This window comes from Strigops habroptila, chromosome 4 (assembly GCF_004027225.2).
Source record: "Strigops habroptila isolate Jane chromosome 4, bStrHab1.2.pri, whole genome shotgun sequence".
In the NCBI taxonomy this organism is placed as follows: Eukaryota; Metazoa; Chordata; class Aves; order Psittaciformes; family Psittacidae; genus Strigops; species Strigops habroptila.
In genome coordinates this window covers 65261999-65273121 of record NC_046358.1, presented here as the reverse complement: position 1 = coordinate 65273121, position 11123 = coordinate 65261999, and the positions used below count along the sequence as shown (strand labels likewise).

The 11123-nt window shown below is 41.2% G+C and overlaps 1 protein-coding gene and 1 long non-coding RNA gene across 3 annotated transcripts in view; one reads left to right on the top strand and one right to left on the bottom strand.

Annotated features, from left to right (window-relative positions):
- Positions 1-1232: 1232 nt before the first annotated feature.
- On the bottom strand, positions 1233-9381 carry CSRP3 (cysteine and glycine rich protein 3). The gene is made up of 5 exons (XM_030484695.1): positions 9270-9381; positions 5106-5274; positions 3186-3321; positions 2402-2495; positions 1233-1312 (listed from the first exon to the last, which is right to left on the bottom strand). The coding sequence occupies exons 1-5, from the start codon at positions 9379-9381 to the stop codon at positions 1233-1235; spliced, it is 591 nt and encodes a 196-aa protein (XP_030340555.1).
- The window catches only part of LOC115607416, a 22390-nt gene continuing 16005 nt past the window's right edge, over positions 4739-11123 (top strand). For both annotated transcript variants that reach the window (XR_003991229.1, XR_003991228.1), the window contains exon 1: positions 4739-7208. This is a non-coding gene — a long non-coding RNA (uncharacterized LOC115607416). The remainder of the gene's footprint in view (positions 7209-11123) is intronic.

Sequence of the window (11123 nt, the reverse complement as noted above, 5' to 3'; positions counted from 1 at the left end):
TAGCTGATGCAGTGCTGTGTTTTCGACTTTAGCTGGGGAACAGTGCTGATAACACACCGATGTTTTTAGCTGTTGCTAAGTAATGTTTACTCCAGTCAAGGACTTTCTCAGTCTCATGCTCTGCCAGGGAGGAGGAGCACAAGAAGCCACGAGGAAGCAGAGACAGGACACCTGACCCAAACTAGCCAAAGGGGTATTCCATACCACAGCATGTCATGCCCAGTATATAAACTGGGGGGAGTTACCCGGAAGGCCCAGATCGCTGCTCGGGTTGGGCTGGGTATCGGTCAGCATGTGGTGAGCAATTGCATTGTGCATCACTTGTGTTTATTGTTTTCCTGTGCCCTTTTAGTTTTATATTCTCTCCCCTTGTTATTTCCCTTATCATCATTATTATTGGTGGTAGCAGTAGTGGTTTTGTATTATGCCTTAGTTACTGGACTGCTCTTATCTCAACCCGTGGGAGTTACATTTTTTCAATTCTCCTCCCCATCCCTCCGGGAGCAGGGAGGGAAAAAAGGAGAGGAGTGAGCGAGCAACTGTGTGGTTCTGAGTTACTGGCTGGCTTAAACCACAACAAATGTATACAAAAAGAGGGGTTTTTTTCCAGCTGCATGCATAGATCTTTAATAACGAGATGTCAGCCATGTTCCCAAGAAAAGCGGTGTGGATTTGAGTATAAGTCAAAGTAGGTAATAATGAAAACCAGCAGGGAAACAGATCAAGATCAGGAAAGTAAATACCATCTAGAATTGGCAACACAAAAGTAAAGTACTGCAATGAAATGTAATTACTATAGTTAAGAAGTGGGGGATTTAATTAATCTCAGTGAAATGCATTTATCTGCGACATTGTAGGACAATGCACAAGCAAATTCAAGTAAAAACAGTGTGAAGCAGTAGCAGGACTTTATTGTAGCTTGTAAACATACAATAACAAAACTTACAACTCTGTATTCTAAGAAAATGTTGATTGCTTCAGAAGTACCTCTCTTTGAGAGAAAGAATTTCAAATCGCTTTTAAATGTCTCAAAGTGAATCACATCTACTTTGCCTTTCCTAAGCTAATCTAAGAATTTCTTAAGATATAAGCTCACAAGTTTTTTCCTGCAAAGTGAAAAAGATTAAACAAATGCCCTAGGTTCTTAGCAACATGTGATCTTTAATGTTTTACTTGACAGCTATCGGGTGGTGGCATCAACAGCAGTTTGAGTCTGTTGCGTCCATTGCTTCTCATTGGCACTCCTTCTTTTCCACTTGAGTGAGGCCACCAAAGCCGATTCCTTTGGGACCAAAATTTTTTGCGTAGCAAACTGCAAAAGGAGGAGGGGGAGGTAAACGGTATTCTGAATGTTTTCACATAGAGGTAAATGACTTTTGGCTTTAGTACTACTACAAAATGTGAGTTAATAAAAGGAAGGAAATCTGAAGTTGTTTCTTTCCCAGAAGTGTCAACAGTGTGCACCTGGAGTCACATGTTTGAATTAAACAGAAGTCGCATCTGATCTTCTCCAAAAAAAAAAAAAAAGGAACTGTATGTATTTAGGATGTAACATTTTCATTAAAGCTACTTTGCTACATGAAAACACCCAGTAAAACTTGGTCTGCACGAGTAACACAGAGTAATAAGTCAGAAATTTTTCAAGGAGATTAAAAGAGGATAGTTCAGAAACTATTGATAGTAGTTTCGATTCCAACTTTGTATTGCTGGGTGTGTGCATAGCTGTTTGTCAGAACTCTGCTAAGGAAGTAGTAAAGGTCAGCAGATTTCTGCAGATATGCTAATTTGATCACATGCAGTTGTCAGACTGCACCCAAAGCCACAGAATTTAAGTATTCTTCTCCAGTATTCCCTGTTGAGTTTAGCCTAGGATATAAAAACTTTGCATATTTTTCCCCTTAAGCTATTTCTAAGAGGTGAAATCTGTGAACTTTCTTGATCCAAGAAAAACATTTGGATGTATAATTTAGCATTAATGTGGAAGAAACTTTGAACTTTCACTGGCAAGAATTCAAATTAGGACCATGATCTTACATGGATGACAACCTTTAGATATCTGTATCTTTGTGGATATTTTACTTTCTCTCTAGTGACTGAGATTCTGCAGGTACAAGAGGCTGCCCAGCAGATCTGGCCACTGTTCCTGTTAGAAGGTCTGAGGACAGAGATGAGAGGGTGTTACACTTACAGAAAAATTACAACGTGAAAAATTACATGTTTACAATAGAAGATGAAACTGCAATGTTGCCTTTGCTTTCAGAAAGTTGTTAAAAGAAGATAAAATGGGATTTTGTGGAGTTGTGAAGCCTGCAGCAAAGTAAATCATGATGGCAGTACTAGGTCTGAAGAGACTCATTTTTTATTGCCTCAGTAACTCAGTTCAGCTCTTTGCAGTTCTTACCTTTACAGTAGAGCTCTCCGTCTTTGTCTGTAACATTCGTGGATTCTAAGCTCTTCCCACAAATAGCACAACGAAAGCATGTCTTATGCCAAGGCTGAGGAAATGAAGGCAATTCATTGTATATTACCAAAAGCACACAGCTAGCAGATAGAAGGAACAAAACTATTCATTTTTACAGTGTGAAAAGGTTAACATCATTTTGTTGGTCATATGGCTTCCATTTTTAGACATTCTGGGTTAGTCTTTTTTCAATTACTTTATTATCCCATGTCAAGATCTTACCTGGTCACTGTTATTAATGAAGGTCAGGTGAAAAGCAGGGAGCTATAGTATTACTCTTGGTTTGGCCACTTCTTTGATATGCAGAGATAATATTCTAGTGAGAGTTCCTAGAGCAGAGAGCTAGCATGTCATGTGAGACAGGCCTTTGGTTTTTCTAATCACGGGATCTCTTTAATATATCTGCAGTTGTCACTACCAATAAATGGTTAAATGGTAAATATCCCCAGAGATGGTATAGGATAACAGTGCTAGTAGAGTCAGCCTTAACAGAGACCAGTTGTTCTTCAGACACAAACAAGACATATAAAGTTGAAGGCAATTTACAAAAAGCACATGGTTTTAAACCTGGAATGTACATCAGACTCCAGCAATTTACTGATTCATCCTCATGTTTTTTTCATTTGACACTGAGCAAAAACTGAAAAGATCAAGGACCTATTTGCTGTACTGTCTCACCATTATAGAAGTGTGGTTTGTTTCTGGTCCTGTAATAACTACTTACTTTTCCTCCTCCCATGATCTTCTCTGCAGCATACACTGATTTGCCACAACGGGGACATTTATCCACATCTACCATCATTTTGGCAAACTTTGATGGATTAGTTGGTGTAGAAGGGCGAGCAGGCTTTGGCGAGCCCCTAAAAGAGAAGTTTCCAGTGGATTAAAATACTGCTTAAATTGTGGTCTTCATTCTAGAAATGTAATTTAATGATTTTTTTGTTGTTGTTTTTTTGATAAGGGGTAAATATTAAATGACTGGTTTTAGGCATGTGAAAGGGGAAAAAAGTGCAAGTTTCTATTGAATTCTGTATTGTGTGATTGAAAAGCTGATGCTGTAACCTGTTTGGGACTGAGTATGCGGAGCTGATAGCAGCCACGTGCAGAAAAGATTATATTTAATGAAAAGTGAAAGTAGAAGAATATTGTGTTATTGAGAGGCAAGAGGGAAAATACAAGCAAAAGACTTCTCTGTTCTTTCTAACTGGCTGTCTGCTGGCACTCAGCAAGTGGAAAACAGAAATGAGATTTTGCATGCTGCTATTTCATTAGTCCCTGTGAGGTTTGGACAGGGAACTTAGAACAGGGGTTCTTGGCTGGCCTAGATTCAAAAGCACATCAGGAGAGCAGCTTTGCTTTGTATTTCTGTGCTTTGTGCTTTATGTCTTGGTGCGAGCTGAAAGCCTTTCACAGATTACTTTTGAATTGTCGGCTTGTTGGGCTGCAACAGGTCACTGAGTCTACAGGATGTGACAGTTTTTGATAAAAAAACTGTGCCCATAATGGATTCATATCTTACAAGGAGCTACAGTTAAATACATTATTTAAGGTTTTATTTCCTGCACAGGATATTGGTTAATTGGCTTCCTTATACCAGAAGAAAGCATCATTGATTTGGGAATGTGCAGCTTTGCGAATCTGTCCTGGGTTCAGCTGTAGCAGTTATTTTTCTCCTTCCTAGTAGCTGGTGCAGTGCTGTGTTTTGGCTTTAGTCTGAGAACAACGCTGACAACACACTGATGTTTTTAGTTGTTGCTAAGTAATGCTTACCCTGATCAAGGACTTTCTCAGTCTCATGCTCTGCCAGGGAGGAGGGGAAGTTGGGAGGAAGCAGAGACAGGACACCTGACCCAAACTGGCCAAAGGGGTATTCCATACCACAGCACGTCATGCCCAGTATATAAACCGGGGGGAGCTACCCAGAAGGCCAGATCACTGCTCGGGTCGAGCTGGGTATCGGTCAGCGGGTGGTGAGCAATTGTATTGTGCATCACTTGTGTTTATTGTTTTCTTTTCCTTTGCCCTTTTAGTTTTATATTCTCTCCCCTCGTTATTTCCCTTATCATTATTGTTATCGGTGGTAACAGTAGTGGTTTTGTATTATACCTTAGTTACTGGACTGTTCTTATCTCAACTTGTGGGAGTTACATTTTTTCAATTCTCCTCCCCATCCCTCCAAGAGCCGGGGGAAGGAAAGGGGGGAGTGAGTGAGCAGCCGTGTGGTTCTGAGTTACCAGCTGGGCTTAAACCACGACAGAATCGTAGAAAAATACTATAAAAATGCACTGTCAGAGAGGATTATGTGCTTTTGGAAGATGGTATCCTATTAGCATTCCTTTATTCAAACATCTCTGTGTGTTTGTGTTACTCGAGCCACAGGGAGGATTTAGAAATGCTATTTCCTCCATTGAGAGGACAGTTAACAGTATGTGGTAGTGTGTTTATTTCTCTAACAGTAAAACCACTGTGTTTTAGCTTCTGACAGGAGGAAGAAAAAATAATTGTTATGTTCTGTGGTGAATGTGACTTTACAACTGTACTACTAAAGGTAGATTGCACTTGCAGTGAATATTTACGCCTATGGTGGCATATAAAGGCCAGAAAAAGCACCAGGAAAAGGTGCTGTCAGTGGGATGTAACTCACTGTTGCAGATTCAAGCCCAGATGGTCACCAGTATCAGTGCTGAGACATCCTGCCCCTTGTCCAAAGCCAATTCCTTTGGGACCATATTTTCTCCCGTAACAAGTTTTGCAGTAGATTTCAGATTCATGCGCTGCCACTGTGGTGCTGTCCAGAGCTTTCCTGCAAGCCACTGAGAACAGGAGAAAAGAGGCATTTTTATACATCTGCATTTTCAAATTGGAATTGATAAGAGTTCAGACTAATGACAATAAGTGTTTATTTTTGCTTATATTGATAAATACGGGAAAAGAAGATAGTCTGTAGTCAGTATAGAACTTCACTGGGCTGTTGCTGAAGTAGTTGTGCATGCACTCAACCTGTTGTCTTGCCACTTCAAAGTTCTACTCTAACCTTAGGAAAACCATGGGCTCATCAAGACAACTTGTCTAGATCTTGTGAAGGTTAAGGTGGATTTGAGATCATCATCCTGAACTCCCAAACCTTAAAGGCAAAGAGAAGGTTGCAGGGGTGTTGGTTCTGCTATGCGTCTGCATCTTTTGAACTAGTAACTCTGAGTCTGTGGTGCCTTTCTCATCTCAGCCCATGCTGTTTTACGTGGCATGTTTCTAAAAGAGGATATAAGATGCATACCATGTCTGGGGCAAGCAGGACATGTGTTTCTATTTACTCGATGAGTTGTGGTGCAAGGCAAAGCAACAATCCCAAGTAACTGCTAGACTGCTCTATTAGACTTCCTTCAGGAGGGCAAGAGTACAATTATAGCTGTTCCAAAACAGAGACCTCTTCCTAGTCATGTTCTTATAGGAAAAATACTGCTTGGCTTAGCTCACTAGGAGTAGTCTGGGAGACTTTTAGACAGGAGGTGCCATAGGAATGCCCAGCGTTTGTAACGGAATACAAGTTACATCCTCTACAGCACTGCTTTAAACCAAGCCCCAACTTGGAAAGACCAAAAGCTAAATGAGTGCTAACAGCTGCTTATCTGGGGAGCTCAGCAAGCAAGCATCCTTGTTCTGGTAAACACAAGCTGCACCCAGAGCTAAGCGGCGTTACTGAGATGGGTCTCACACACGGTTGCTCTCCTCTGAAACCTGATCAGCGTTTAGAAGCTGAATCTGTTTCCAGTCCAGGGCGATCTTCTTGCTGCTGATGGATGGAAAGTGGACAATAATGAATGGCAATAAAACAGTAGCTACATTCCTCATCTGCTTGGTGAATACATGTGCTGCAGTGTTGTGGGTACTCAGCATGAGGTACTTCCCACACCACTGCGAGAGGATGAAGCTTTCAGTTCAGAGTGCTTCTAGAAAAGGATGGGTTTGTAGTATGCTTAGAAATTGAAATTTCAACACTGCTTAGAAATTGTTCACTCTGTCGATGGTGGTTGATATGGGGGAGGGGGGAATAGGCAAAAACTCTCTTCAACAACCTTTTAACTAATGTGTGCCCCACAGAGTACATTCCAGTCATGCGCAGGCTCTTGAGAGCTGAGTAAATGAAGGTGCTTAGCTCACATAAGCCACAGAAACCTGTGAAATACAGAAGTATTGGCAGTGGTTGAAAGTTTAAGTTCTCGCAGAGCTAGCTGTTTGATTAGCCCCTTTCCCCCCATGCTTATTTACACTGTCCTACTGTGAGTCTAAATTCACATGCATCAGGGAATTTAAGCTGATACTGGAACCTGCAGCTTCAATTCTATTATTCTATGTGTGTGTTGGGGGGGAGATAATCTGCGAGGACCTTTATAGTTAATAGAAATCAAATGAAGGGCTTCTGTAAATGTGTGAACCTGATCTCATCATGCTACAGTCTTTCTGCTTTGAGATGATAATTATGTTTGCTAATGGAGTTAACGGATGATGGAAACTCTAGGAGCAGATAAAGCGTTTCTATTTCTGGCACTTTAGGGATAGAGTATCAATTCACTATAACAGATGGAGCAAAAGCCCTTGAAGTGCTACTGTTGAAATAACTTTGAGACCTGTCATCTGCCAACAGATACTGTCGGCGAGCCGGCACGAAGAAGTTTCAGGTTAATGATGTGAGATCCTGCCAAATGTCCATCACAGCTGTGGGCTGAGTAAAAGCTGTCGGGGAAACAAGGTAGGCAAACAGCAATCTCATAATGTTTGTAGGGGGAACACTATAGAGTAGGGAGAGTGTGATTTGTAGTTTAGTTTCTCTGGTTCTTTCTGTGTTCACAGGTTGGTTGGAATTGTTTATGATTTTGGCCAAATTGAACTTTTTGGTTGAAAAACACCTGATGTGGTTTGTGTGTCTGGTCAAATAGAATGTAAAATATCGAATATCTTTTAAATATATTTGAGATAAAAATCTAGAAAACTCTAGCTAAATAGGTTAAGTGTTTCTGTACCTGAGATTAGGTCGGGGAGGATTGTTTTTGAAATCTTGTAATTGGTTCATTGAAAAGCCTATGAACATGATACATGATACTGAGTCATCCAGAGCTGCTGATTAGTGTGTGTGAATCATGGGGAAAATAAAGCCAATTAGCATACCTCTTGTATGCCAGCTGGGCTTAGATGCATCTTTAGTTTCTGACCTTAAACGTACTTCTGCTGGAAATCCTTTTTTTAGTATCTAACCTACTAATAATTTAATTCAGACTTACAACTACCAGAGGCAAATCAAACAAACTCCCCAAAATCCCCAACCAACCAAAACCAACCAAGAAGAAAACCCCCACAACAAAACAAACAAACATCTGGTAGAGCTAATGGATGTATGTTGTTGATCATGAATCACTAGAAAAAAATCAGTTATGCTAAGAACGATGCTTAAACTTGTTCCAGTATTAGGAGGGAGAGAAATGTTATTAACTGTGCCTTATAAGAACAGCTGTTTATTTCTATTAGACACTAGAGAGTCTACTCATTTGTTTTCTGCTGTATCATTTTCTAGCATTTAATAAAGCACAAGCATCAATTAAAGCTTTTCTCATAACTGCCACATTCCTGTCCCTCTAGTTTCTCTGATACCCAGTATTAATTGCTATAGTCAGCACATGGAAGCAATAAGGAGTCTCTAGGTTTGACAAAACTGAGACTTTTGTTTACCATTCTGTAAGAAGTGGCTGAAGGTTGTCAATTAACTGAAAACTTCTTGAGGAAATTCTTACTCAGTGTTTTATGCATCACTTGCGGGGTACTTAGAGAAAGGCAGAGACAGCTTGAGGGTGTCCTTCAGACTGAATTCTGCATAGCGGTGTACCATGCCATCTGGGCATGTTGGATCAGTCTCCTGCCTCCGAATGAGAAAGGAGAGTGAAAAATTGGATTAAATGGTTTCTAAGCTCTCATGCTGGAATTTATACTGCTAAATCTCAAGTACTAAATCTCAACCATTGCCTGAAAAGTAAACTATTTAGCTATCTTTAGTTCTTATCTAGATAATCGCTTTAAGCTGACAGAGTTGAGATTTAGATTAGGCGTTAGGAAGTTCTTCCCTGTGAGGGCGGTGAGGTGCTGGCACAGGTTGCCCAGAGAAGCTGTGGCTGCCGCATCCCTGGCAGTGTTCAAGGCCAGGTTGGACGGGGCTTGGAGCAACCTGATCCAGTGGAAGGTGTCCCAGCCCATGGCAGGGGGTTGGAACTGGATGAGCTTTAAGGTCCCTTCCAACACAAACCAGTCTGGGATTGCTTGCTGCAAAGGGCTAGAAAAAGAGGCTTGATTATTGAGAGCTCCTATGGAGTGGCATGATGGCATTTCGGAAAACTGGCTGCTGCTTGGAGAAAGAGATATGGTCGTTTTCCATCCTTCCGTGACTAAAGAGATGGGAAATGGGTTTTACCTTTAGGTTTCTAGAGAGTGCCAGACCAGAATCTGTCTGGCTGTGCTGTACTTTGGGTAGGATAACTAACATGTGACTGCCCTCTACTTTGAACTTCCCCAGAAGTAAGATGCCTAAGCGTCACAGAACTTTCTCTGTGTGAAATCCAGCCTGATGCTGGTTGTTTCCACCATCCTGTACGTTGCCTAGGGTGTTTAAACTGCTGTCCCATGAGCAAACACATTAAATTGGGGAAACTATGAAACTTCTTTGTTGCATGCAGAGTAATACAAAAGCAAATTTACTGTCATTAATGGGAGCTTCCTGCAGAGCTATGGGAATACTGTGGAGTTAGAAGGGTGTAGCCTAGCTTACTGCAGAGGAAGCACGTCTTGTGGAAACTCCTTCCATTGCACTGGATTTCCTCAGCGTGGTACACAGTCTTTTCACAGGCACCGCATTTGGCTCCACCTCCCCAGTTCGGCATCTTTGTATCTGAAGGGTAGCCTAGAAAATCAAGTTATATCATTAAGTACATCACCAAAAGTGAATTAAACACAACTGTCCTGTGGGACCCTTTTCTGTAAATAAGGATATTCTTTAGCTCGGTATATCGTAATGGTAAATATGTGAAAGGTGTTTCGGTGAAAAGGTGCCAGGATCACTCAGACCTCCTCTGGAGAAGTGGATCTAGCATTTGTTTTCCAAGAAATAGTAATTTTCTTTCAATTCTGCCCTCCCCTGTTCCCTAGTGTAGCCTTTTCCCCTCTGTTTTTGCTCTATGTGTGTTGATCTGGTTTGGCGAGGCAATTTTTAATGGAGTTGAGCAATCACTTTGAAGCTTTACAGGAGTTTAAGCAAACATGTGGACAGCATTTGGCATTATTTTCTACAGAACAGCATTCTACTTAGAGTCTCTGCTAAGAGACAGCAGGTAGAACTATTTGTACCTCTCCAAAGCAAATGCTAGTTCATCCAGTGCCACATGAGCTCCCTCTGTGATATGTATAAAGATAATTTTCAGTGTCAGTATGATATCATTTTATACAATTCATACCTGGATAATTCCACCTCAAAGTTTAATGAATGTCCGATGTTATTTCAAAGGACACTTTAACAGAAACAAGTTCTTTCCTGCTTTCTCGCATGCAACAGCTGCAAGATACTGTGCTGCGCAGCCATTATGAACGAGTGATAGTTGGGTTCCTGAGGTGCTTAAGGTGTGTTTTTCTTTGCCAATTGTTTTTTAAAATCTAAATATCAGGGGAAAAGAGAGTAGTGGTTACTGTTCAGTCCTTGCCATTCCAGTTACTGTTGGAATGACTTGCCCAAGGTCACACAGGAGGGCACTGTGGGAGCCAGCAGCCCAGCTTAGGTCGCCTGACATAAGTGAGTGCCCTTCCTGGTGACTGCACTATCACTCACCTGAAACAACCCCAACCTATGGTTTGCTCTTCTGTTTTCTTGTTTGAGTCATCGTTTCTGGAAAGACTGCAATGTCATCTTGTCACCTGCACGTCGCATTATCAGGTTGTTCCAAGCTCCTGGCACAGGCCTTCCTTCTCCTTCTTGGAAAACCAGTCACTTTCTTATTATAGTTCTTTTGAAGCCTGCTTCTGCTATTTGTGTTTGATTAAATTCACCAGAAGATACTCTTTACTAAGAGAAGGATTTTGAATGTGAATCAGGCCTGGTACCCAAGAATATTCTTCTGAGGTTGAGATAGGGGAATTTATCACAGCAGTGCTGTAACATAGCTGGTATTTTCAGTGGCTTGGATTTTAGACTAACATTTCATGATTTCTGTACATTGGATGCTAATGTCTTATGTTTATTGTCCTCTCAGAGACTTTTGCACCGTATCTCCTCAATTTCAGCCTGAAATGAACAAATTCTACATGCTGGCTCTGCAAGCTGGACCTGAAGGTGATTTTTTCTGGCATCTAACATTAAAAATTTTTACATGGTCTAAAGACACGTCCAGCAAAAGGAAGGTATCATAAGAGTGCGTGCACACAGTGAAGCAGTACCACTGAAGATACATCGTCATGTTCTACAATCAGTGTTTGAGAACAGTAGGGATACCAGCATATCCAAACATCTCCGCTGTGGTTTTAGTATATCCTTAACCCCGTATAATTCCATTTCACTGTTGGGGCTGTTACCTGTGGCGGACAGCGTACCTGCTATCCTCATGTGAGATCCAACCTCTTCTCCTCTTTGTGAGGC